A 26,779-nucleotide genomic window follows, 5' to 3' on the forward strand; every position below is an offset into this window, starting at 1 on the left:
AATTTATCCTTTTTATTACAAGGAGAGATCACGTATTTCTTTTTGTCTGAGACCTGCTGTCTGTGAGCGGTTCGCCCATGAAATCTGCGAGAGACCTCCTTGTGTTTTTTTTTTCCAGCCTTTCACCAACTCCTGTGGGAAGATATTGAAACTCTCACAGTCAGATTGAGGAATTAGCCCATCACTTCTCCCCCCCCCCCCTTCAGGCAGCCTTGAGCATGATAGAGTGTGCGTGCATGCATCTGTCTGGGGGGGGGGGGGGACTGGAACGGGCGTCTGTGGAGCCCGGTGATTAGAGTGCCTGTCACCTGTGGGGCCCGCGGCATTGATCAGATCGCGGGGTAAACAGATGAATATGTAAACAGCGTAATAACTTCAGACGGCGCCTTTAATTAAACGCAACACAGAGGAGATTAGCTGGAGAGCCCGGAAAAAAAAGTTGCAATTAATCACGGGCGCTCCGAAGTGTGTGCATGCATATGCGCATGTGGGGGGGGGGGGGGGGGGGGGGGGGTGTTTGTGACAGGGAAATGAGAAATGCGTGGAGGAAAGGGTTTTGTTACCCTGTGAGAGAGACGGTTCTCAGATTCTGATCACTTTGCCATCAGCCCCCCCGAAGACTTTATCATCCGTGTCAACTCCCTCCCGTGTTTTCTTTCTGCGTGATCTGACGCCAACACCCGGAGATACACGGGGGGGTTCACGTGTGAGTGACTGACACGTACACATGTAAAAAAACACCTCCAGGTACGTGTGGGAGAAGAGCGGCTCGGTGATTGACGTGAACACGTCGCCCCGCCTGCGGCTGGAGCCCGACGGGACCCTGCACATCTCCCAGACGTGGTCGGGCGACATCGGGACATACGTCTGCAGGGTGACCTCGGTGGGGGGCAACGACTCCCGCAGCGCCCACCTCCGAGTCAGGTCTGCATACTTTCCCACATCTCCTATCTCGCTGTTTGTCTCCCTCTTGTTTGCATCTGACCGGGATGTTATTGATGGATTGTTGTCATCACCGTCGTGGTTTATTGCCGTATTCCTCGCCCATGACCCATCAAACCAGTATTTACAATGCAGGGGCTCTTAGTTTGGCTGGTTAATTCTGTTATTTGCTGCCTCTCTTGCCTGATTCTATTTGCCTTTTTTCATTTTTCCCCTCTCTTACACTCGTGTATTCTCATGCAGGCAACTGCCCCACGCTCCGGAAAACCCGATAGCGGTTTTGAGTGTGACGGAGAAGAGGGCTATCAACCTCACGTGGGCCGCGGCCTTCGATGGAAACAGCCCCCTCATCCGCTACATCCTGGAAGTCTCCGAGAACAGTGAGTGGTTTGGAGATCATTGCCTAAGCAGTGGCCCGGTCACCGCACAGAGCCGATGCATTTGATTGTTTCTTGTTAGTCATTTTAAAGGCAATATTGTTGCTCTAATATTGTTACCCAGAAGCTCTCATTTCCTACCCCTCCTATTATATTACACTTCCATTGTTTTCTTGAAATTGGCCCTCGCGTCCTCTCTTACCTTCCGCAATCAGTGAAACTCGATTGCCTCACCTTCCCCGCGAACGATCAGGGGAAACCAAATTGTGTTGATGTCCAATGCTCTTATCTTCCTTTCGCTTGATAAAAATCAAAGAAATGTGAAAGCTCTCACCCGCGGAGAGTGAATCGTTCAGCCATTTCTCACCGAAGCCCCCGCTAACTGAGAGGATGACAGCTCATTAAGAGGAAAATGAATCCGAAGATGCAGATGGGATCTGTTTTTGTGGATAATTGAATTTCAATCTGATATTCAGAGAGGGAGTACACACAATGAATTACCTGCTTTTTATCAGTGTGGCTGCGATATTATGATTACGGAAAAAGAAACATTGGTGTGCCGTGATAGTCAGGGATGACATTCAAATATGAGTTGTCGGAGAGATTATTCTCAAGACAAATGTTCTCACACAAGGTCATAAATTGACTGCTTGTTTTTGTTTGCTCACAGCTCTTTTTTGTACGTGTGTGTGTGTGTGTGTGTGATTGTTTGTTTCTCTCCTTCTCAGATGCGCCTTGGACGGTGCTGCTGGCCAACATCGAGCCCGAGTCCACTGGGGTTACCGTTGGTGGCCTCATCCCAGCGCGCTCGTACCAGTTCCGCCAGTGCGCCGTCAACGACGTGGGCAGGGGCCAGTTCAGCAAGGAGACTGACCGGTGGGCATTGTTGCTGTGCACCCACTGAAATAAAAAAAAAAAAAGCGCTGCTGGTAGTCCACTGGCTGCACTTTGTGGGCCTCTCATCCGCCCCTCGTCTTGGCAGCTTAATAGAAAAAAATCCCCTTATTATTTCCTGTTAAGTCCACTTTTTGGCTTTCCCTCCTGTGGGTGTAAGGGGAGAGACGAGCCAGTTTTTTCCGGGACAGGCCGTTTTCAAGATAAAACTGTGAATGAGCTGAAATTGCACTTTGTGAAGACTTGATTCGTGTGCTGACCCAGCTTCATCTCTCTCCCCGCTATTAACTGTCTCGGCCGTACTCCGCCAGCAGAATACAGAGAGGCTTGAAAGAGGCAGAGATCCACATGGACTCGAGTCTCAAGTGAAATTATTTTGGCTGGTCGTAATCAAACAGACGCACCAGAAACCCAATCACACACACACACACACACACACACACACACACACACACACACACACACACACACACACACGCACACACACACACACACACACACACACACACACACACACAGTTCACCTGTACACGCGTCTATCCGACCCCGTCTCCTCCGGCGCCACCAATTTCCTGCTTTCATTCCTGCAGCATGGAGCTCTGCACCCCTACCCCACCGTGCACCCACCTTGTCGCACCACACACTCGTTTGCAGAGCCGAGTTCTGTGCCCCGGACAGAGGGTTGCACCGCAGGAGGGTGACTGAGTGTCAGTGAGAGCGCAGGGCTTTGCCGAGGCATCTCCCCGGCACGGCCTCTTTGATCCTAAACACTCTGCTTTATCTCCTCCAGAGCAGTGCTCCGGTGCGCCGGGAAGAAATCAAGATGTCATCTTAAATTGACTTAAGGGAAAAGTCTGCCTCGATCTCTCTTTCTTGTTCTTTTATGTATCGTTCTATCACCCTCGCTGTCTCTCCGCTGTGCCGCTGCTCCGCTCTTACAAGGGCCTCTTTGATCCTTGTCACGCCACAGCCAGATGTCCCTCTGTGGACAGTATTAGAGAGAATGGGTTTCTGGACAAAGACGCAGCCGCATTTTTTTCCCACTTTGCTTTATGGCCCTTTTAAAAGAAAAAAGAAAAAAATAGCTTTACTGTGATTTGATGTCTCTGATGAAACGAGATTGAAATATACGAAACGGATTATAATGAATGCACATCGTCTCTTCCATCGCTCCTCTCTCCCCCTTTTCACTTTTCCAGGCTAACTCTCCCCGAGGAGCCTCCCAGTGCCCCCCCTCAGACCGTCATCGCGAGTGGCCGCACCAACCAGTCCATCATCATCCAGTGGCAGCCACCGCCCGAGAGTCATCAGAATGGTCCACTCCAGGGCTACGTCATCAGGTAAGAACCCCGTGACAACCCGTCCCAGTTTCTTTCCCCGGGGACAGGTGCCCCCGTCCTGCCGTGCCATTCAGGCGTTATAATAACTGTTGTGTCAGCTCTTTTTTCCTTCGCCTCCATTTCGCTTCATTCTCACTCACCGCTGCAATAGAATAATTGGTGCCAATTAAATACCTTCCTCTCTACTCCCCATTCATCTGTTGTCACCTCTCTTATTGTAACCTTTTAATATCTGTTCAGCCTGGCCTCTCTCCCACGGCTCCCCTCTCTGCCTCGCTTCTTTTTCCCAGAGAATGCCTGTTCTAATATATTTATGTTTTTTTTTTTGTCCGTCCGTCCGTCTGTCTGTCTCTGTCCATCAATTACCCGCCTCCGCCTGCCAGGTACTGTCTGTCCGGGCTGCCAGTGGATTGCCAGATGAAAAACATCACCAGTCCGGACCAGACCAGTCTGCTCCTGGAGGACCTCATCATCTGGACCAACTATGAGATCGAGGTGGCAGCGTATAACGGAGCAGGCCGGGGCACGTACAGCCACAAAGTCACCGAGTGGACTCTGCAAGGAGGTGAGCAGCTTCCTGTCGGCTCCATGAATCCCATTTAGCGGCCGCAGCCTCGTCCCTGTGGCTGAGCCCGCAGCACCAGACGTGGGAATGACGGTTCAATCCAATCATCTCTCATCAGCCTTCAAATTAAGAGCCACGTTTTGTATCCGTAGCCCATCGCCTGCTCCGAATGCTTTGCAAACCTTGAAACAGGTGATTCACTATTCACCTCTGTTTCCCTGGGCAAGTTCTGTGCGGTTAACTTTGCAGTAAACGCAATGCTCCAAAACAAATTATCTGCAAACATGAGACTGGAGCCAATAGCTTCATCGCAGCCTTTTTTCGAAAAAGAAGAACAAATCCTCAAGGTCTCATTTTCGCCTGGTTGATATTTGACTGTTTTAATTCCCTGATTTGAATCTTTTTTTTCCCTCTGATGGCAACACTTCACGAAAAAATAAATCCCGGGGACGTTGGCAGCGTCACAGACTGAATTGACTCCGCACACATAAACTACACAGGTGATGATGTGCGTCAGACTTGTGACGTGGCTGACGACGGAAATTGCCTCCATTGATTTCTTGTCTCGTTTTACATGCCGGGGAAATATAATTAGAATGCACGTCGGGAGCCCTCCACTACACACTTCCATCAATCCCAGTGATTTCAACACCAATCTGGATGGCATCACAATAGTGCCGTGCTCGATAGAGGAATCAGTCGATCTCTCTATCCGCCGAAGTCACATTTGTTACTGTAAATTTACACCAAGCTGAATCTAACACGATTATTTTCCGGCACCACATCAATGAACATTAAATTGTGAATCTGTCTCTGGAGGAAAACCAGACATTAACATGCAGATGTTGTTTTTAAATCAAGATATATAACCAATGTAGACGTTAGTTAATGCATCAGCCACCTTGAAAGGTTTCTTTTTTATTAGAGGTAGCTTTAACGATTTTCTCCTTTTAAAAAAAAAGTAAATTCATAGATTAGTCTTTAAAAAGCTGCTGCCAGACTTAAACAAGCAGTAAAAAAAAAGAGGATTCCGCTCCTGGTTTAGAGATGCTGCGCTCGCTTCCAGTGTGATTTGAAATTCCTTTAACTTGTATATAAAGCTTTGTAAGGCTTAACACACTCACATATCTCCGAATCCCTGTCATGTTAAATCCACTCCACCAACAGAGATCCTCGACACCAGGCTCGCTAAAAAACTCTCAAGAGCACTCATAAGAAAATTTGGGAGTGTTTCCTGCTGCTCTGTTCTCCTCCGCTGCTCAGATGCAGGATATTTTGGCTGCTCTAGATTGTTACATATGGCCTTACAGCTAGAAGGTTCCCGGTTCAAATCCCAGTTTAGCCAGGGGTCTTTCTGTGTGGAGGGGGCATGTCGGTGATTGGTTGTTTGTTTAGTTCGTTTTTTCGTTGTTGGCAGGTCTAAAATTATTTATAGAGAAAATGTTTGGCATATGATTCCCCTATATTTATCTGACCCAGGCGTTTTTGTTTACCCAGTGGCTCTGTATCCCACGCCACTCACACAAACACCTACCCATTCGCACACACCCCCATCCACTGTCTGTCAAATCGCTTATTCGTGCTGCAAATGCAAATGCCGGTAACGCTGTGAAGAGGCTATCTACATTCATGTTTATCTCTCCTCACTGTCATTTCATTTCTCACTTTTTCATCTTTACCTTTCGATTCAGATTATCTCTTGTTTCTTCTGGCTCCTTTATATGTTATGGGCGTGGCGTGTGAGTGTGTGGCGTGTACAAATATTCTATTTCTATCACTTTCTTTGGGCTTGATGATTATAAAGTACTTTAGATGCTCCAGAAGTAATTGATCATATCTCGTATGTATTATTACTGAAATCTTGGAGACTTCAGCACAGTACATTTGATGCCTTTTCAATCAATATTGTAACGAGTGGCTCCAAATTAGACTCTGCAATTAAACAAATGTGCTGCATTTGAGGAAAAAACATAAAAAAGCTTGAGATTCCTGTGTTTAATTATTAAAACTGTGAAACCTGGAAGGTATGTGGCAAAGCTCGCCGTTTTATTTCCATCTCACTTCTCCCTGTGAAAAAAATTAGTAATGATTTCATCATCCCAGTCACTGTCAGTGAATAGCGGCAGCGAACAAGGCATTCATGTTGTTTAGCTCAGCTCTCATTAATTAGACGTCTCCATCACTCACTCCATTGAAGGCACAAGAGCAGATCATGATGTGAATTTAAATACATTCAAAGGGAATCAAGGATAGCGGCGGGTGAAAGGGGCCGGCGTGTTGACGTGCGACTCGCCGACTCTTTTCCGGGGGTTGCATCAGAATGGCGTGCTCACTTCAAACAAAGTGCTGCAGGCTTCACCTGGAAGCCGCCCGAGGCAAACCGCTCTCACACCCTGTTTGATTGGCATGTTCCTCCCTCCTCAAATGAGCCCAAAAACAAGGAAAAGAAATCCCACTTCAGACTGATTCTCACACCCAAACAGAGGCTGGTCTGAAAATGTTCTTTTTCCTCATCTGCAGTCCCTCCTCATCACCCCCCTTCCCTGGCTTTTCTGCAGCCCCTAACCCCCCCCCCCCCCCCCAGACTCTAACGCTCTCCTTTTTTTTTCTTCCTCTCCCTGGATCAGTGCCCACTGTGCCACCAGGAAATGTGCAAGCCGAGGCTGTCAACTCCAGCACGGTGCGTTTTACCTGGAGTGCCCCGAGCCCTCAGTTTATCAATGGAATCAACCAGGGATACAAGGTGAGCAGCCCCCCCTCTCTGTCAACTGGTGCTCTCTAGTGGCCAGAGGTAGAAGAGCACTCTGTCATCGGAGACGTGACAAGCTGTGACATTGTGGAACTAACCCAATTTTTTGTATTTAAATTATCTCAACAAATATATATTTTATGTCAACACTTATAACTTGAAATTACATTTCCCTACGAAAAAGGATTCTGTCGATAAGATCTGCGTTCGTAAGCCCGGTAACGCGGAAATTCAAACCCTGTGCCCAATCGCATCCTTTCCAGCTGTTGGCATGGGAACCCAGCCATGCAAATGAGGTCACCATGGTTACGGCGCGTCCCAACTTCCAGGACAGTGTTCACGTCGGCTACATCTCCGGCCTCAAGAAGTTCACCGAGTACTTGACGTCGGTGCTGTGCTTCACGACCCCCGGGGACGGGCCCCGCAGCCCGCCTCAGCGGCTGCGCACCCATGAGGATAGTGAGTGCAGCCGTTCAGACTGTTACGTGGTAGTCGCAGATTAACTGAGATAATTACGTGTCAGGCTGTTGTTCTGTTCATTTAACCGCCTGCTGTTATTTTTTAAAGCCCCCGGTGCTGTGGGACACCTCAGTTTCACCGACATCTTGGACACCTCACTAAAAGTCAGCTGGAAGGAGCCACTGGAGAGAAATGGAGTTCTCACAGGTAACCATTAAAGATGGCGTTAACCCCGTCTGCTTTTTGCACAATTTATGTGTCGCCCGAGTTTTGTTAACCGTGGAAACTATTTGGGATTTGCCGACTCGTCCAGGTTACCGTATCTCCTGGGAGGAGTTCAACAGGACCAATACTCGGGTGACCCATTATTTGCCCAGCCTGACTCAGGAGTACAAGGTGACGGGGCTCACCGCCCTCACCACTTATACCATCCAGGTCGCAGCCATGACCGCCAAGGGCCAGGGTCTGCTCTCCGCCTCCACCATCTCCTCTGGTGTGCCGCCAGGTCAGTGCTCAAATGAGCAAAAGAACGATTTGAATAGTAGAAAAAAAATGAATTGAAGTTGAAGTATTTCAAATATCCACCAAGTACTCTGTTAAGAGGTTTTAAAATGCACCTCTTGCGACTGAAGAGATTTCTATTAAGGTATGTTTAACAAACAATTTTTTTTTTAATTAGTCTTTCCTTTGTGCTCCTTCACAGAGTTGCCCGGTCCTCCCACCAATCTAGCCATTTCCAACATCGGCCCCCGCTCTGTCACTCTGCAGTTCAAACCCGGATACGACGGCAAGACCTCCATCTCCCGCTGGCAGGTTGAAGCTCAGGTGAGACACTCTGACACAATAAGAACATCCTGTTTTTTGTGTGTCGGATGTCTTAACGTTGGCGCACAGGTGTAAGTAGCTCATTAGTTTCATTTATTTAGCCGCTTATATCACTCTGCGTTTCAGATTGGCATAATAGGAGAGAATGAGGAATGGCTGATGGTTCATCAGCTGGCTAATGAGCCTGATGCTCGATCGCTGGAGGTCCTGGAGCTAAACCCTTATACTTTCTACAGGTGAGCGCACAAAGCAAATTACGCTTGTAAACTGTATTTGCTATGTAATAAAAGCCATATTTTGCACTATCGTCTTGTATAAACTGATTCTCCTTTATCTTTATGATCCGTTTTACTGTCATCCTGAAGATGTGGCTATGTTTGCGTTGTGTTCTGTAGTTCTCTCCTCATAAACGGATCCTACTCTCCATTACTGCAATGACCCAGTTTCCCTTTGGCCATCGTTACAGTTTCATCCAATCTAATCTAATCTAGTCTAAAGTAATCTCACCTAATCCTTTCTCATATCGCTGCCCTATCACTTTTTTTCTCTGCCCCAGGTTCCGAATGCGCCAGGTCAACATCGTGGGCACCAGTCCTCCCAGTCAGCCCTCCAGGAAGATCCAGACCCTGCAGGCCCCTCCGGACATCTCCCCCGCCAACGTCACCCTGCGCACAGCCAGCGAGACCAGCCTGTGGCTTCGCTGGGTGGTGAGTTTGCGCGGCTCATTGCACTTTGGGGCGTGACTCAGCGCGTCTGGAATTGGTTAGGTTTTTATTAGATTATTATTAAAGTCAAATATGCATGTCCGGGGCTTCGACCTTGCGCCACCGAAGCAGTGCACTGTACATTACGACTAGATGACTATTTCAATTTGCCTCCTTTTTTCACATTTGTCCTTTTCATGGGCAGCGGTGGTGGAAAGTCATATTGGGATGAGAATAAACTGATATAATATTTGAATTCTACATATATAAGCTAGGCTTTGTGAAATCTGATTTAGTCATTCTGCCCATAAAAATCACAACGTTCAGATTTTTTGACAGTTTCTTTCTTTCAGTTCTCTCTCTCTCTCGCTCATGGAAAAATTTGAAAAAAAAAACAAATACTTTAAATTCCCTCCTATCGCTAAACCTCAATTTAGAATTACGCACACATATTTTGTCTTTATTATGCAGCCGATTTTTATCTGTGCATGATAATTTGAATGTACCATTGTGTTCTTGTCTTCTCGATGCTGAACACAAGTTGGGCATTTGTTGTATTTTGGAAAGGTGCATGCACTCTGTCCTTGATTGTGGCTGTTGTCGGCATCAGTATTCGGGGCCAGTGTGTTTCCCTGCTACATCTGCCCATTATCGTCCCGGTGCCAGTGGCTTGAGCTCGGTGCCAGGCAGCAGAGCCCCCCCGCAGCTCCTGCAGGATTAAAAAGAAAAAGTGCATGTTACCTGGATTTAACAGCAGAGGGGTGTCGGCGGTGTGTGACACAGCACCAGCAAATTGATGGAATAGCGCCAGGATTTTGGGCTCTTTTTAAAAAAAAAGGCCGAGCTAAACTGTAGTAACATTTTGTGGTCCACTTTATTGGCATGGCAGTGGAAGTGTTGGCAGCCTGAATCAAGGCCACGTTGATTTGAAGAACACGAGCGCTGTCATAAAAGCCCAGTGCATGTTTGCGTTAGGATGCTCACTTACCACGTTCAATTATATGCATAGGTCAGTGTGCGATAGTAAACACGTACGTCTGTTTTTCTAATTTATTCTCTCTGGCTGAGTGAAGTTTTGAGTCCTTGCCAACACCTGCTTTTGCCGAGCAGTTCATTTATATATTGATGAACTAATCACTCAAACCTGCACAGCAATCAGGCTTTTAATTACTTTTCAATACCTATATTTCCTTCGAGCAGTATGAAATATTGAGATATTGACAATTATTAATGAACTGGGGGGGATCTGCTACAGCCTCTTCCAGAGTGGGAGTACAATGGGAATCCGGATCTCGTCGGCTACAAGGTCCAGTACTCCAAGGCCGCCTCCAAAGGGGGGGTCCTCTCCCACGTCATCATGGACCGGCTGGAGAGGGAGTTCACCATCGAGGACCTGGAGGAGTGGACGGAGTACGAGGTCCGAGTTCAGGCCGTCAACGGGATTGGCTCGGGAACCTGGAGCCCGCCGGTCCACGGCAGGACCCGGGAGTCTGGTGAGGACGTCCACGGAAGCCCCACTTCAAAATAAGATGAGATGGATATGTATGTTTGAAGTGCTCTAAACGTGGCCCTTTGCCTCCCTGCCGCAGTGCCCTCCAGCGGTCCCACCAATGTGTCGGCCTTCGCCACCACCTCCAGCAGCATCCTGGTGCGCTGGGGAGAAGTCCCGGCCACTGACCGCAACGGACTCATTTTGGGATATAAGGTCAAATAAGTGATCCACATCAGAATCTCTCCGTGACAGTCGAGTAGATGAAACAGCATGAAACCCCATCCCCTTTCTGTCTAACATCCCCTGCGGCTCTCAGGTTGTGTACAAGGAGAAGGACTCGGACAGAGCGCCCGACTTCTGGATGGTGGACGGCAACACCAGCCACAGTGTGCAGCTGACCGGCCTGGGCAAGTACGTCCTGTACGAGATCCAGGTGCTGGCGTTCACCCGCATCGGGGACGGACGCGGCAGCGCGCCGTCCATCCTGGAGCGGACGCTGGACGACGGTAAGCGGATTTAATCACGCTGTTATCGATGAGACATTGTTTTTTTTTTCCTCCCAATGTTTTTAATGGCACCAACCGCTGAGAGGATTTCAGTTGATGAGGTTCAATTTTCATTTCCTTGATGCAGTTTTTATGAAAGGATTTATGTCACAAATAAAACTAATTTAGCTTTCCTGTTGGGTTTTGTTTGTGACAGTGCCAGGACCTCCGGTTGGCATCCTCTTCCCAGAAGTCAGAACCACCTCAGTGAGGCTCATCTGGCAGCCGCCCGCTCAGCCCAACGGCATTATCCTGGGTGAGAGTTCGATATACAGACCTCAGACGTTATTATTGTGAGGCGAAGGCAAGAGGCAAATCTATTTATCTGGTGCCTTTCTACAACAAGGCGGTTCCAAGTGCTCCATACCGGCACCATTAAAAGGCATCAAGACGAGTCAATTAACAAGGACACAGATGAAGAGGATTCATAAAGACAACAATAAAATGGAAGATAAAAAGGAATAATTAGACAGAATAAAAGCCGGAGAGTCAAACTTACAGCGCAGCTACAGTGAAGTGGGAGATGTGAAAAGTTCCAAATCAAATTTGACAGAGCACAGAGGCAAAGAGAAAGTTCTGATTTCAACAAAAACACGTCTTTCTCTCTGCTCTCCGCCGTTGTTTGATTTCTGAAGTGCGGCCGGATCTTCTTTGTCCTCGCTCCTGCTATGCTATGCGTGACTGGGTGTAACATGAGTTTGTCCCCTCAGCCTATCAGATCACACACAGACGGAACTCTTCAAATAGCAACGCCGCCACCGTGGACGTGCTGAGCCCCAGCGCGCGGCAGTACACGGCGACGGGACTGAAGCCAGAGCTGGTCTATGTGTTCCGCCTCACCGCCCAGACCCGGAAAGGCTGGGGGGAGGCGGCGGAGGCTCTGGTGGTCACAACAGAGAAGAGAGGTAAATATACCGGGGCTCAAATTGAATTATTTAATTTATCCACCTCTTGAATATGTAATCACGTTCCGGAGTGACCGTGTGTGTCTGTGTGTGTGTGTGTGTGTGTGTGTGTGTGTGTGTGTGTGTGTGTCTGTGTGTGTGTTTCTCTGTGTGCGACCTTCAGCCCGGCCCCAGCCCACGAGCCTGCCGGTTGTGCCTCAAGAGGAGGTCCAGGCGCGCAGAGTGCTCCTGTCATGGGAACCAGGCAGCGACGGCCTGTCCCCAGTTCGTTACTACACAGTCCAGTTCAGAGAGCTGCCCGACAGCAACTGGACCGTCCACTCGGCGTCGGTCAGACACGAGACACACTCCTACATCGTGGACAGGTATAGGCTTCAGATGTCCTCTGTGAATGAACTGAAACATGGCTGCCCGTGCTTCGGTTCAGTCAGCTAACATTAATACAATATACGGGTAAAAATATACGTGGGGTGTGGTAGAAACTAGTTACCACTCCCAATTATATCAAAAAAGGTCAAGTAAGAAACATACAAAGTTGTATATTGGTATTTGATATATTTATTTACAGAAAAAAAGATATATATGCTAAATAAAAACAGTATGAATATCATTATTTGAACGAGCTTTATGTCTTTCTGTAGCCAGACAATAACACAGGGGAAACCAATAAGTGCACATTTTCATTCCACCAAGATAACTCCATTAGGTGTAAACAGAGAAACCGGCCCGGAGATGTTTCACTCACAGGCGGACGAGGGATTCTTCGCCCGGTAACACGACGTCCACGTTTTTGCCCTTTCTCTCCTTCTCCTCTCAGGCTGAAGCCGTTCACGTCCTACCAGTTCCGCATTAAAGCCACCAACGACATCGGAGACAGCGAGTACAGTCGGGAGAGCGAGGCCATCACCACGCTGCAAGACGGTGAGACCGCGGCGACCCCGGTGCATCGGCGTCGTTATCTGTTGCGTGAACTCGCCGTTACGGCCGTGTGTTGACTTTGGATTTTCACAGTGAACACTTGACATCATCAGAGCTTGTTTTCTCCCTCTCATGCTGTTCCTATCCAGAATGTTTGAATTATATATATATCGCTCTCCGCTGGTTTGCTTTGTTAACACCAAAATTCCCTTCTTTTTTTTTGTCTGCGGTGTGTGCTTATCTTCCAGCCCCAGACAAAGCCCCGACAATAATGTCAGTTACACCTCACACAACCACATCGGTGCTGGTCCGCTGGCAGGTAGGCTGTTGAATTACTTGGCGCTATGACTGGAAGACCGAATGGTGACGCTGGAGTTTTGTTGGCCCCCGGAGCTGCCGGTTGTGACGCACGTGTTGGTGAAGTTTGGGGCATTAAGACCTCCTCTGTTCCGCAGCCTCCCTCCGAGGATCACATCAACGGGGTCCTGCTGGGGTTCAGGGTCCGGTTCAGAGAGCTACACTACGACCGGCTGCGCAGCTTCACCGTCCGCACGGTGAACAGCCCCTCCGCCAACTGGGCCGATCTCACCGGTGAGTTCTCTGTTTCAGCTACTTTGGATTCATTCAATGTTTTTGTTTGATTCTTTATTGTAGGAGTTCTAACAATTATACTTTTTCGTGCTTGATGCTTGTACCTGAGCTGTCAATATTTATGTATTTTTTGGTGCAAGTGTAGAGAATATGTAAATACACAATGAAAATAATAATGAAAGGAACTCAAGACACTGAGAAAAAGGAAATAAATTACAAAAGTTTGAATAAAAACAGTTAGCTAGATGGTGCATGAACATATAAACACATGTACACACATACATGTTTATCATATATTATTCATGTTGCAGATTTGTTATTCAGTTTTCTGATTTCTAATTCAATCGGTTATTCTTTTAATTTCTAGTAAAGAGTTCACATTTGACCTCCAGCTGTTGAATGAGAAGTTCCTCGTTGTGTGTTACATAGCTGTAAATCTTAAATATCCTTTATTTGTATCTGTCTATTTCTAAAGTGATGTCAGATGGTGATTTGCCTAAAATAATACATTTGATTGGGAGATTATATTTAATTGCCAGTATGTTTTGAGTAAGAGACAGAAAAGGAAAATATGTGAGCGAGTCTCTTAATGTCTCCGCTCCTTCCTGACCCTTTGACCCTCACCCTTGTTCTCCCGCTCCCCCCCCCCCCCCCGTCGAACCTCCAGCTCCTTACAGTGTCAGGAACCTGAGTGAATCCTCGCTCACCCAGTATGAACTGGATAGTAAGTGTTATATAATTTCCCTTCTACGTCTTCTCCTGCATCGCTCCGCGTCTGTCGGCACGTCATCATCCGCTGAACTTCACATCCACATAGCATGCCATTTGTATAACCACTCACAGCAAGCGCCCGTTTGCACCATCCTCCCACTCAGCCGTATCCGCTGAGGAGCCGCTGCTGACTCTTATGATGTGTGTACGGCTTTAATCTCTCCAAGATGCCTTGCCATTATTTCAGAGTGTTTTCTTTCTGTGTAATCACTGACACCCAAAACCCCCCCCCCCATGTCCCGAAAACAACCCCAATTTTTTTTTTTTTTTTAAATCAGTTTGCCTTATAATTACACAACCTTGTTTTTATCTTCCACTCTTTCATTTGTGATGCTGTGGTTGCCGTGGGCCCCACAATGCCTGTGTGTGTCTCCTCAGAATAACTTCTTTATTACTTCTTTTTTTTTCATCTTAACTGTTCTTTTAAAAGTAAGGTGCTGGGTTCTGTCCTTGCAGATTTGAGTAAACACAAACGCTACGAGATCCGTCTCAGTGTGTACAACGCCGTGGGGGAGGGTCCGAGCAGCTCGCCACAGGAAGTGTTTGTCGGAGAGGCGGGTATGTTTTTTTTTTGTGTGTCCTCGTCTTTATTTCTTAACAGGCTTACAAGCAGCGATAACATTTCTACTATAGTTATGATCTGACCTTTGCCCCATTCTAGTTCCAACAGCCCCTCCCCAGAATGTGGTGGTCCAGTCCTCAACAGCCACACAGCTGGATGTCCAATGGGACCCCCCTCCTCTGGAGGCTCAGAATGGGGACATACAGGGTTACAAGGTTATTTATTTCTCCTAATATCTTTGTTATTTCTACCTTTTCATTTAAAATACTTCAATTCTCAAAACGATTCCGCATATCCTTAACTCGTCCTCTGTTTCCAGATCTATTTCTGGGAGTTCCAGCTGCAGAACGAGACGGAGCGCCTGCGCACGCTGTTCCTGCCGGAGCTCGGGGTGAAGCTGAAGAACCTGACGGGTTACACCACCTACATGATGAGCGTGGCGGCCTTCAACGCTGCAGGGGATGGGCCCCGCTCCCTGCCCACCAGAGGGCGCACTCAGCAAGCAGGTGAGTTGCACTGAATCCAGATGTTCAGAAGGATTATAGTTATGGTTCAAGAAAAGGCGTCGACTCTTTATTTCTTTACACTTAACCGCCTTCTCTCCGTCTGTCTACTGTTACTACTTCAGATTTGTTTCACCAGAATGTGCTCATGTGGTTGTGTTGACTCTAACTCAAGGTTAAGAAAAATGCACAATCAATGCTTTTATCTTGAGTCAGTGTTACACAAAACGACAATGTGCTACTAGAGCTTTAAGACTAAAAACTTAAGAGCCGATCCTCCCATTTCCCTAAGAACATTCATACTGAGGAGCTTTGGTCCCGTGAGATGCAGCATGAGAGATCACCTCCTCCAGGACAGGCCTCGGGGGTGGAAGCCCAGTGACAGCAGAGGAGCGATGAATACAGAGCGCATGGGGGGGGGGGGGCGACACATGTAGATTAGCTTTTTGGCTGCTGCTGCACAAAGACGTCTGTGTTTACCAGCGAGTGAGAGTCCCTCCTCTGCGGTTTCAGCACAAAAATGGTTTTACAGTATCGTCTTTTCCCGCCCCCTTGACAGCTGTGACATTGGTGAGGGCTACAAAGTGCTGAGAACTTAAAAACACAGGCAGGAATTTTTGGCTGCATGCACCGCGGGGTAGTGGGAAGCGAGCCAGCGCAAGCTTTGGTGAACTCTATGCAGAGATGTGGCTAAATCCTGACACTTAGCTGGATCTGCGATGGGTCAGCAGGCAGAATTCTCACAGCGCTCCACCAAGGTCACAGTAACATTCTTGTGTCTATTTTGCGGCCGATTTTTCGTGACGCACTTCCCATTTTTTTCCCATAAATGTGAGCCACAGTTGATGCAAAAAATGTTTTATTGTTGCTCTGATTATATGATAAAAAGCTCCTTCACTGCTGATCTCATAATATTGTTGTTTCATATAATCTAGCATCATTTTTTCATTAATGTGTTAAATTGCTCTCCTTGCTTTGAGCGCTGCCTCTGGATTCCCGCCATGCTGTTTCTTTGTTGACAGTATAATTTCCCCTCGTGTGCGTCTGCAACAGAAGCAACTTAACAAATTGACAGTGGGGCTAAATTACTATTATGACTTATTCAAACTCAAAAGTCTCCTGGAGAGCAACTTCAAGAATAAGGGACATAAATATTGCGGAATTCAAATTTTATTTAGTGGTTTATTTAGCCGCTATTTTCTGTTTCACCGGGATTTTACAAATTGTATTTAATGATAACACATCCAGGTCATTGAAGCTTTGCAGTTGAAGTCTCAGAACTTTGAGGAAATCCAGCTGCCTTCACCTTTCACTCCTCTTTCTCCTCCCGAAGCCCCCAGTGCTCCCAGCTTCATCCACTTCAGCGAGTTGACCACCACCTCCGTCAACGTGTCCTGGGGAGAGCCCAAGCAGCCCAACGGCATCATCGAGGGATACCGCCTGGTTTACGAGCCCTGCACTCCAGTCGATGGTGAGACACCCGGGCCCGGAGCCTCGTAACTCTGCCATGGCTTGACATTCCTCAGCTGGCTCCCTCAGACACTGATTTACAACATCTAGCCTCATTACGGTGTTTCCTTTTAACTCGCGCTGCTTAAGCTCACGTGCTAATCTGCCACAGATGAGCACAGGGCCTGCAGTGGCATATATGGCCCGGCTGATACAAAATATGTTGGAATGCTCTGGTGAGGCTTTGCACGGCTTCCTCTCACACTAAGAGAAACATGGCTAATAGCTGGCTGAGTGCGGTTGCCTGGACCAGATTGTGAAGTAATTGAGAGCAGAGGTGGAATGCTGAGCAGGGGCTGCTGTGGTCCCACGGCTGTCCACTAATGGACCCCGAGCAAAGCTAAGCAGAGCAGCAACGACAGGGAATACCAGTTGGTCTATTCGAAAAAGCGCTCAAGTGTCGCTTCCTGTCTGGAGATCAGAGAAGCCGCTTGCATAATACTCTGTTATCTGTTAAATATGCATTTCTGTTATATGTGTGTGTGTGTGTGTGTGTGTGTGTCTGACAGTGTCTCGTCTTCTAACTCGTAGTCACCGTGAAGTTGTCCTCGTGCCTTTGTGTGTCTGAGCATAGCTTGGCTTTTTTTCGCTTGTAGAAAGCAGCATCTAGAGTCTTAGTGTTTCCTGTACAGACTCCTCTCCTCGCACTCCAGGTGTCAGTAAGATAGTGACAGTAGATGTGAAGGGCAGCACCCCCTTGTGGATGAAGATCAAAGACCTGGCCGACGGCGTCACCTACAACTACCGCATCCGAGCTAAAACGCTCACCTACGGCCCCGAGGTGGAGGCCAACATCACCACCGGGCCGGGAGAAGGTGCTTTCCTAACGGCCATGTAAATTGTCTTATTTCTTTTAGTGGCTCCTTGACAGAATGATACTAACTTTGCTTTTTTTATTATCGTCCCAAGGAGCCCCAGGCCCTCCTGGAGAACCCTTTATTTCTCGTTACGGCACCGCCCTCACGCTGCACTGGACGAGTGGCGATCAAGGTCGTGCACCCATCACGAGATACGTCATTGAAGCAAGACCCTCTGGTGAGCCAGCTCCGGAGTTCTTTCTCCTTCCTCCGTGAAGATAGCACTGATTGTTGATGCGCTGACATGTTTTCTCGTCTTTAGATGAAGGATTGTGGGATATCCTAATCAAAGACATTCCTAAAGAAGTGACATCCTACACACTTAACCTGGACATGCTAAGAGAAGGGCTCACCTATGACTTTCGAGTAATAGCGGTCAATGACTATGGATATGGATCTCCCAGCGCTCCTTCCCCTTCCATATCAGGTTAATTGTACTTTAGTTAGAATTAATCCAGCACTGTGCTAATTATACAAAATAATGTTTTATCAAGGTCTAAACTTGTGTTGTTTGTGTTTTCAGCCCAGAAAGTTTCTCCCTTCTATGAGGAGTGGTGGTTCCTGGTCGTGATTGCCCTGGTTGGCCTCATCTTCATCCTGCTCCTGGTTTTCATCCTCATCATCCGGGGCCAGAGTAAAAAATACACCAAAAAGGCAGATTCAGGTAAGAGACCCAGCTGACTGCTAAACTCAGCGCCAGCGTTTCTCTTTCTCTGTGTTTCTGCAGCTTAAGCTATCGACTGGATTTCGTCTTCCTCTCAGACAGCGCTGCTGAGAATTGCACTTTAATGATTGCACATCCGAGGTCTATTTTCCTAAGATGGAAGTGTGAAGGTTCACACAATTAGACAAATTACCTGTATTCCGGTACATACTTTGAGTTGACGGGCAAGAGATGAGAGTAAAAGGTCACCAGCTGAAATAGGCAGATGAATAAACATTATTGTTCATGTTTAACTGCGGCGAGGATCGATACTGGGATTAATGGCTTGGCAGCGGTTTAACGCTCAGGTCATTAGTCAGGCTGAGAGTAATTATATAAATACTGCACCAGTGGCTTTCAAACCACTGAATCAAGAAGCCGATTTTCATGGCTTCGAATTATCCCAGGTGACATTTCTGGAGATAGAAACTCTTTATCAGCGTTCTGCATTCAATCCCTCCGAAAAAATGAGGACAGGGGAAGTTAATCAACATTAGTGGATGTATAGTTCATGGTCAGATGACAACTAATTCAAGTGTAGGGCGCCTTTACTGCTCAGAATAGACGGACGTGGTGGTATGAGAGGAAGGAGGGAGACTTGGGTGAAAGAGTGAAGGGTCGGGTCAAGTCTTCTTAAATCTCCTACTAGCAGCTCTTTGGCTCAGTCACTCTTTAGCGTGGTGCCAGGGTTACCAGGGTCACTGAATGGGGCTTGGCAAGACCAGTTCAGACAAGGACTGTGTTTGTGTGGGGATACAAAGAGGGTCTCTTAGCCCCTCTCAGCCCCTCCCCACTTTTCCCAGCCGTGAAGATGAACTGGCCCGCTGGCGGCTGGTTGTTTTTCTGAGAGGTGAGGGACCGGACAGTGATGATGACGATGATGTTGATCTACCGATGAAGTCAGAGATGGCAGCTTTCGATGTTGTTGTGACATGTAAATTGAGGATGAAGTGATTAATGCACACGGTTGTGACAGTTCCCTTCCGCATGGCAGGGTGTGTGCGTGTATTCATGGGTGGGTTAAATGTTAAGGTCAAATGTTAGCAGTCTTCCTCTTCTTCTCCCTCTTCTGCTTCCTCTTCTTCTAAAATCCATGTGTACAACTATTCCTCTGGTTTGACAAAAAGTACCTATGTGCATGTTCAGGCCTGAAGCTTTATTGTGAAACTATGCTCAAGACCCGAAGATCACAAATCACTTATTTTATTCCACGACCATTACAGTGTCGTCCTCCTACCCCTGTCCAGGCAACCACTCCAACTGCACGGCGCTGCCCCTGACCCACGGAGAGATGGTGCGCCTGGACGAGGGTCGATTCCCGTCCCTGGAGCTCAACAACAGACGCCTCTCCATGAAGAACTCCTTTTGCCGCAAGAACGGCATCTACACACGGTCAGTGCTGTCAGTCGTCAGCTGACCATTGTGTTTCCTGTAGGGAAAATATTCCACTTCATAAATAATATTGTTTACTCCGTTCTGTGTGAGTTCCCTCTTCCAGCTGAGTGTGTAACGTATGATACTGACAGGAATTAATAATGTAGTGTTTTGTGTCCCCCTCCTTCCCTCACAATAGTCTGTCATTCTTGGGAGAACAAACCGGGCCTGGAGGAATCCAGCTGCTGATTTCAGCCTCCTTCCGCTGCCTTGTTGATATTCAGTGTTTGTGTGAAGCAACAATTTATACAAGGGGGCAGCACAATACCAGCTGATTAGCATTCATGAGCGTCTGCATGGGCCCTTTGTCCGTCCGTCACCGCTTCGGAAAAAAGGGGACGCTTATGGGTCAGAGCCGGCCATTTTCACATTGGCCCCGAGCCCAGAGTTTCTCTCTCGAGCGCCGGCAGTGTGAGAACGCGTCCGACAGGCCCACCGGCCGGACTTTGGCGAACTGGCTCTTTGGTCATGTTTGCTTACACGTTAGATAAGAGGAATTTCGCAAACGCTGCAGCATGAGAAGCAAAAGGAATGTTCCACGCAGAGCCGGGGGGGGTCACACATCGGGTGACTGCACGGGCGGATGGTCATGTGGTTGCTTTGTGGGGTGGGGGGGGGTTGGGAAGGGTTCAAAGTCTGCTTCGTGTCATTGCAAAATACAACATGATTTTCGCTTTAGTGCGCATATTATTGTTGAATCGGGTGTGGAGGGGGGGGCATCGAGGGCGGGGGAGTCTCTGCAGATTTTTCCTTGACCCTGGAGGCCAAGGAAGGGGATCAAAAAAAAGGCCTTGAGATCCTCCCTCTCTTTGAAGGGCTCCTCTCTGGTTCTGTGCTCTTTACTAATGATCTGTGGACGGAGGAGGGAGAGAGGGAGGGCCCCCCTTGGGGATTATTTGAAAGGGTGAGGGAAAGAAGGATGCATCAGTCAGATAAGGCAGAGGCTCCTAAATAATTCAAAGCTCCCGGGCAGCGTTTTGGGTGTAGGTGTGATAGGAGGTAGGAGCATCCATCACTCCTCTGTGCACATGAGACCCCGTGTTCTTCTAATGTTTGACACAATATTGCCTGAATTCGGAGTCGATATATATTTATAAATATATAAATGTTTTTCTCACAGTCCGCCTCCGCACGTCGTCCCCTTCGACCCAGAGGAGGTGTCCCTTTGTTGTGTCTCAATCCCTTCATAGCCTTTTCCATGTTGTGTCTTCTGAGCTCCCTGATCTTGGCATTTCCAGCGACTTAGCTCCTGCACACATCTCAGTAAATATATATATATATTTATTTTTTTTCCCATGAGAGGTCGTCAGGTTTGTCTGCTTTATGCTCCGGTATTTAACTTGACATCACAGAGTTTTATGCTTGTCTCTTTTGCCCCCACGTACAATGTTTTCCATTTGGAATCATTTAAACATTTACTTTCACGCCATTCCTTGTTTATGTAATTCTTTTCGGCCATTTTTTTCTCTAAACCCAGCGGAGCAAAGTCTTCCCTTAATGCTGCGTTTAGCCTGAGCTACACACTGAGCCCACGGATGTAGCTCGGTGATGTGAAGATAGTGGTCCGGTCTGATCGTCCCATGCGATCCGAGCAGACCTTGAACACAGCAGCAGTCATCACTGCACAAGAAGGAAAATAATTGCCTGCACAGATGTTTCTCGCAGCCTCACTTTTACAGACTTAATGACTGGAGCCAAAAGCAACTACGGGTCTATTTACTTGACCTGCACTCCTAAAAGAACTTCATAATACTCTGAGAGCTCAGGGCCATGCTTTTTTAGACAGCCTTTCTGCAGGATGTCTAAATCCACAGCCGACGCAGTATGTACGGCCTTTCTCTTCTAATCACCACAAAGAATCCTTTCATGGAGATACTCAAGTTTAAACTGAATTCTGTTTGAGCATCTCATCACGGTTAAAGTGAATTCATGCAGAAGTCCCCCCCCCCCCCCCCCCCACCCCCCCAGTTGATGCTCCCAGCAGACATTTTTTGAAGATCTGGATCAGGGAAATAGCAAAAGAGTAAAACCACATGTAATATCTTCCCTTAGTGTTCTGTTAGTGGCTGCCAGGGATGTATATGTGCATGTTGAGGTAAGTTATCAGCACTCTTCAATTTTGCCTGAAACCAAGGAGGGAATATTTGCGCCCTTTTGCGTTCGTTTTTTGGTTGTTATGTTTGTTTTTAAGCAAGATTACGAAACAGCTGCAGGACAGATTACCACAGAAATTTGGTGGAAGGAAGAGGATTCATTTTGGTGCACACCCGATGAGGGGGCGGATCCAGTTATCTTTTTTATCCCTTTTTTTTTTATTGCGATATTTTTTGTTGTTGTCATTTTCACTGATATTGCAGATATATTTCTGAAGTTTGATTGAATTCAAGGGGACTGTTGGGCCTTGATGAAGATCTGTGCTCTACTTGCAGACCTTAGTTCGTCATGTGAAACAACATTTGCTCAAATAGGAGAGCAAAGATGCAGATGATGATGAAATGAACCATTATATAACCGCTGTCCCTCTTTCTCACAGTCTTTCTCTATCTCCCTTTTACTTCATCTGTCCAGTTCTCCACCAAGACCCAGCCCTGGAAGTCTGCACTACTCAGACGAGGATGTCAGCACTAAGTATAACGACCTGATTCCTGCCGAGAGCAGCAGTCTGACTGAGAAACCCTCCGAGGTATCGGACTCCCAGGTGAGCAGTGGCCTTGCCTCACAGCCAGTGCCGTCTCCGGGTCTGGAATCGGCAAAAAGATATGAATTAGAAAAAGTAAAATTCAGAAAACTTATCACAGGGTTTTCCCTCGTGCCACAGTCATCGTCTATCATCTCGATAACCTCCACTGTTTTCTGTCCCAATCACTGCTTTGCTAGATGCATAAACTAGATAGCTGTCTAATTAAGGAGCAGAATAAATTAATGACAGTCAACAATCGGTCTCGAGTGGATCACCTCAAATTAAATATCCTGTGAGAGCACAGGCCAGTCATGGCTGACATTTCCGGCCTCGGAATTCTAATACCGACTGCTCTCGTGGGAGAAAAACTATTGAGCCACTTCTCACGTCTCATTTGGAAGATCTTCACAACTAATTAATTTCCCTCAAACAGGAAATGCCCTGTTAATCTGGCCTTCTGAGTCTCAGCTCCTTATGTGATCATCTCAAGCTCGGTGTGTGTGCGTGTGTGTGTGTGTGTAACTGCGGATAAACAGGGAGGTCCAATGAAGGGAAAGGGAGTGTAGAAGTGATGATGAAGAGGATGATGATGGATGCCAAAGACAGAGAATCGTATTGCAGCAGATTCTGAACATCTGTATTCCCACACTCGCTCTCTGGGTCTCCCTGGCCAATTTATCCGGTACCTGCACAGTCGAAAACATTGTTCGCTCCCCTTTGAACAAACACAGCTCTCCCGGGAGACACAGACGGGTGTTATTCTTTTCCTCTGTATTGCCTCCCCCTGTTTACCTGCCACTTGTGCAAATAAATGGAGCTTCAGCATCTGTTAGGCTGGAGCGTCTCAATAGAGGCGTGGATGGGCTGGCACTTGTCAGGCACACAAATGCACCAAGTGTGTGATGTTTTCTCCGTGAGCAGTTTGCTCTGTCTCGCTTGTTGTTTAACTGTTTGTGTTTCTCAGCCTGTACAATGCACAAGAGCCGACCACACAAACATTACTACATTATAGGACTGAGTGTTTAGTATGACGAGAAAAAAAAACATGTTAACCCTGCAAACGTTATCTCTGTCGAATTCTAGGATGCTCTCGTCTACACTTATCACATCTGTGCTCCGCAGAGCAACGGGTGAGGTCCTCTGTGTGAAATAGACGAGATGATCTGCCCCATAGGATCCCACAAGGATTCATAGATTTCCAGTTGTCTCTCTGTAGATGTTCCGTGCTGTGACTCAGTAGCTTCATCCACACTTGTATGTTTTAGGTTTGAAACATCTAAAATCACTTTTGCTACGTGAACACCTGGTGTGCACACTAGTTGAAAAACTTCGGAGATGACATTTGCGTCGTTTTAGTTTGAAAAGTTGACGAACGGGCAGAATAGGAGACATTTGGAAACAATGACGCAGGCACTCTCATTCGCTTGATCAGTCAACGACTCCACTGCCAGGTCTAAATGAAAATTAGCAGGTTTAATATGATGGTGCACCTACCACAAAAAGACCGATTGACTCCCTTTCTTTCTTTCTGTTATGTTAAGTTCAACGTCACAAATGTGTCCGAAACAGAGCAACTCTCTAACCTTGCTGTCTTGCACCTCGGACAATGCAAGTAGATAGATAGATTACTTTATTCATGCCTGAAGAGAAATTAAGTCGTCATAGCAGCCGGTACATTTGATTACAATAAAATACAATGCAATGGAATAAAATAAAAACTATTGAGGTAGAAAGTATAATAAAAACACAAAAAACCGACAGTAATACAAGGAGCTGCTACGACAGGCACCCGTTAGTACGGCGCCATTTTGGTATATGAGTATATAAGTAAAGAAAGAAATCGATAAAGCCGATAGAAACGATAGAATGTTTCTACTGCAGAGTTGTTTGACCTCGGAGTGAATAGAGATTGTATACGTTCCCATAGCAGAATCATACGATATATATATATATATAGGTGTGTTAAGTAAGGACGGAGATTATTTCTTATTTAAAGTTAAAATGCTAGATTAAAATATACTCAGTGTGGATGTAGCCAGTGTTGCAGTAGAATTAGCCTTGATTTGTGAATGTAGCCGCCATTATTCTCTGTAGTCAGAATCCTCAATGTCTGCACTTGTTTTTCCCTGTATTTGGTCACTGCGGTGATTTCTAACTCTGTTTCCACGCCGGCTCCCAGGGCAGTGACAGCGAGTACGAGATGGATCAGAGCCGACAGAAGACGCACTCCTTCGTCAACCACTACATCAGCGACCCCACCTACTACAACTCGTGGCGGCGGCAGCAGAAGGGCGTCTCTCGGCCACCGGCGTACGGCTACTCCCAGCCCGAGCCCCTGGTGGAGCAGGAGCCGCGGCAGCAGCCCCCGCCCGTGCCCCCTCTGCCCCCTCTGCCCCCTCTCCTCCCCCAGAGCGCCCCGTCCCCGCAGCCACAGTGCCAGGGCCAGGGCACCCTGTTCAGGCCTAAGGGAAGCCGGACTCCCACCCCCTCCCTGCTGTCCTCCGAGCCCCCCAGCCAGCACAGCACCCTCTACAGGCCCCCCAGCAGTCTGGGCTGTGCCGCTCAGGCACCTACCGCGGGCTTCTCCTCTTTTGTTTGACACACAGCTCTCCTTCCAATGACAACAGGACCCTGAGGACGAGTCTTTGATTTTGTTATTGTTGGTTTATTTGTATTTCAATCTTACTTTTTGATCCTTATGTTTATTTTTTTTCTCAGCTCCCTCTTATTGACGGAGTTGTTGCTCAATATTAAGCATTGCAGGCATCTTGAATAGCGCTTTCTTCTCTGTAAAGAGTGTGTGTGTGTATGACTGTGTGTAGCGTGTATGGTTGGTTTGTCCATGTAATATATATTTCATGAAAAGACAATCATTTGAAAGTTTATATATGCGTCGCTTGAGTAAATTTATTTGACGGTTCAACGAGATGAACAAGGGATGAAAAGAACCTGAGGTTCTGAAAAAAACAAATCCTTGTTTAAAAAAATGCTGTATCATTGTTTAATATGAGAGCTTTATGGAAAAAAACAACCCCCTTAGAACCATAGTGTATGGACCACTTGGCTTGCTGAGACTGAACAATGGAAAATCCACCTCTGATGGAAAACTGTGATGTTTGAGGAGAGGACAAACGTAAAGTGAGAAATGGACTCGGACTTGACGGGGGGGCAGGAGCGGTCCCTGTGGCTGTCGGCTGCCTCGGAGCTTCTCACTCTGCCTGATCATCGTTACCTCCACCGAGGGGGTTTTCACACGTGTCTGTTTATCTGTCAGCAAGATTATGCAAGAAACTGATTAGCACCAAACTTGGTGGAGTGATGTGACGTGGTCTGAAAAAAGAACATTACATTTTGGGGCGGATTGGGATCATTGACTATGACTTTGAGTGTGTTGCCCTGAAGTCTGGTGTATGTTGTTTGACGTCTGCCTCTGCCGAGGTACAAGCTCTCTACTGAGTGCCATCCTAGTTGGAACTGCATTGTGTGTTTACTGTATGTACTTGTATTATATCGTTTACAAGATATTTATATCAATCAGCTTCAGACATTTCCAGAACATCACTAGTGACAATGTTATGAATCACATTAAAAGCATTGTGGCACCTTTTATAGTAGTCTGGGGAATATGTCAATTGTGTGCTGGTGTCAGTAGATATACAAACTTAGACATCTTTATTAACATGCATTGGTTTGCCTTTGTGATACACACAGAATATAACATTGGACCAAAAGCACAAACCTTCCTCTTCTGATCACAATCACACCAAACATAGTGCTATTAATAGAAGTGCAAGAATAACTCACTTTGATCAGGTTCCTAAGACAGAAGGAACCGCAGCAGAAAATGTGATGAATTGAATGAGTAGATCTCTACAGCGCTCAATACAAGATAATCTAAATGGTTATTTAAATTTTCACAAAAGTGATCAAACCCCAAAATGATTTCCTAAGTTTCCGTTACAACATTATTTGAAATTGGGAAAAAATCTCATTGGTATTTTTCTCAATTTTTTTTATCAGGCTAAAGAAAAGACCAGCTCCTAGACTGTGTATAAAGATCCTGGTGGCTGGCTGCAGTATAGGTCATGACTGCTGCCTCCTCTATGTTAGTGGATGGGACGTGGACCGAACTAAAACCTCACATACATGTGAAATAAAGTTTACTAACAGAAAGCTTCTATTATTTTAGGTCTTTCAAATAACACCAATGTTTTTCCCAATGCAAATTTTTCACAAGTTTTGTTTTAATTAGTTGTTCAATCATATAAAATCGGGGTAAGACATCATGACTGACAGCGGAAACTGACTCACGATTGGCTGAGAGCGTGTATCGACAGGACCTCCAGTGCGGCGGCTCCATCCCCCAATCCCCAAAGGAAGATGGCGGCGTTCGTATTGGACATTTTGGCTTTGGGACATTTTCATCTGTTTCTATATACAGTCTATGCGCCAGC

At 46.9% G+C, this 26,779-nt stretch overlaps 1 protein-coding gene across 1 annotated transcript in view; it reads left to right on the forward strand.

Annotated features, from left to right (window-relative positions):
- sdk2a (sidekick cell adhesion molecule 2a) overlaps nt 1-25,932 on the forward strand; it is a 38,646-nt gene extending 12,714 nt beyond the window's left edge. Inside the window, exons 12-44 of the mRNA XM_062409070.1 lie at nt 748-924; nt 1,186-1,322; nt 2,048-2,195; nt 3,413-3,553; nt 3,937-4,118; nt 6,746-6,861; nt 7,131-7,326; nt 7,435-7,533; nt 7,640-7,831; nt 8,030-8,151; nt 8,278-8,387; nt 8,708-8,858; nt 10,111-10,348; nt 10,445-10,560; nt 10,664-10,853; nt 11,050-11,148; nt 11,603-11,797; nt 11,961-12,162; nt 12,615-12,718; nt 12,964-13,034; nt 13,171-13,306; nt 13,974-14,030; nt 14,534-14,635; nt 14,739-14,854; nt 14,959-15,145; nt 16,476-16,613; nt 17,305-17,466; nt 17,561-17,686; nt 17,771-17,935; nt 18,032-18,172; nt 19,459-19,603; nt 22,214-22,343; nt 24,505-25,932. Coding sequence (XP_062265054.1) covers nt 748-924; nt 1,186-1,322; nt 2,048-2,195; nt 3,413-3,553; nt 3,937-4,118; nt 6,746-6,861; nt 7,131-7,326; nt 7,435-7,533; nt 7,640-7,831; nt 8,030-8,151; nt 8,278-8,387; nt 8,708-8,858; nt 10,111-10,348; nt 10,445-10,560; nt 10,664-10,853; nt 11,050-11,148; nt 11,603-11,797; nt 11,961-12,162; nt 12,615-12,718; nt 12,964-13,034; nt 13,171-13,306; nt 13,974-14,030; nt 14,534-14,635; nt 14,739-14,854; nt 14,959-15,145; nt 16,476-16,613; nt 17,305-17,466; nt 17,561-17,686; nt 17,771-17,935; nt 18,032-18,172; nt 19,459-19,603; nt 22,214-22,343; nt 24,505-24,924 — 5,011 coding nt within the window. The 3' untranslated portion in view covers nt 24,925-25,932. The remainder of the gene's footprint in view (nt 1-747; nt 925-1,185; nt 1,323-2,047; nt 2,196-3,412; nt 3,554-3,936; nt 4,119-6,745; nt 6,862-7,130; nt 7,327-7,434; nt 7,534-7,639; nt 7,832-8,029; nt 8,152-8,277; nt 8,388-8,707; nt 8,859-10,110; nt 10,349-10,444; nt 10,561-10,663; nt 10,854-11,049; nt 11,149-11,602; nt 11,798-11,960; nt 12,163-12,614; nt 12,719-12,963; nt 13,035-13,170; nt 13,307-13,973; nt 14,031-14,533; nt 14,636-14,738; nt 14,855-14,958; nt 15,146-16,475; nt 16,614-17,304; nt 17,467-17,560; nt 17,687-17,770; nt 17,936-18,031; nt 18,173-19,458; nt 19,604-22,213; nt 22,344-24,504) is intronic.
- Nucleotides 25,933-26,779: the final 847 nt, after the last annotated feature.

The sequence above is a fragment of the Platichthys flesus genome, chromosome 16 (assembly GCF_949316205.1).
Source record: "Platichthys flesus chromosome 16, fPlaFle2.1, whole genome shotgun sequence".
In the NCBI taxonomy this organism is placed as follows: domain Eukaryota; kingdom Metazoa; phylum Chordata; class Actinopteri; order Pleuronectiformes; family Pleuronectidae; genus Platichthys; species Platichthys flesus.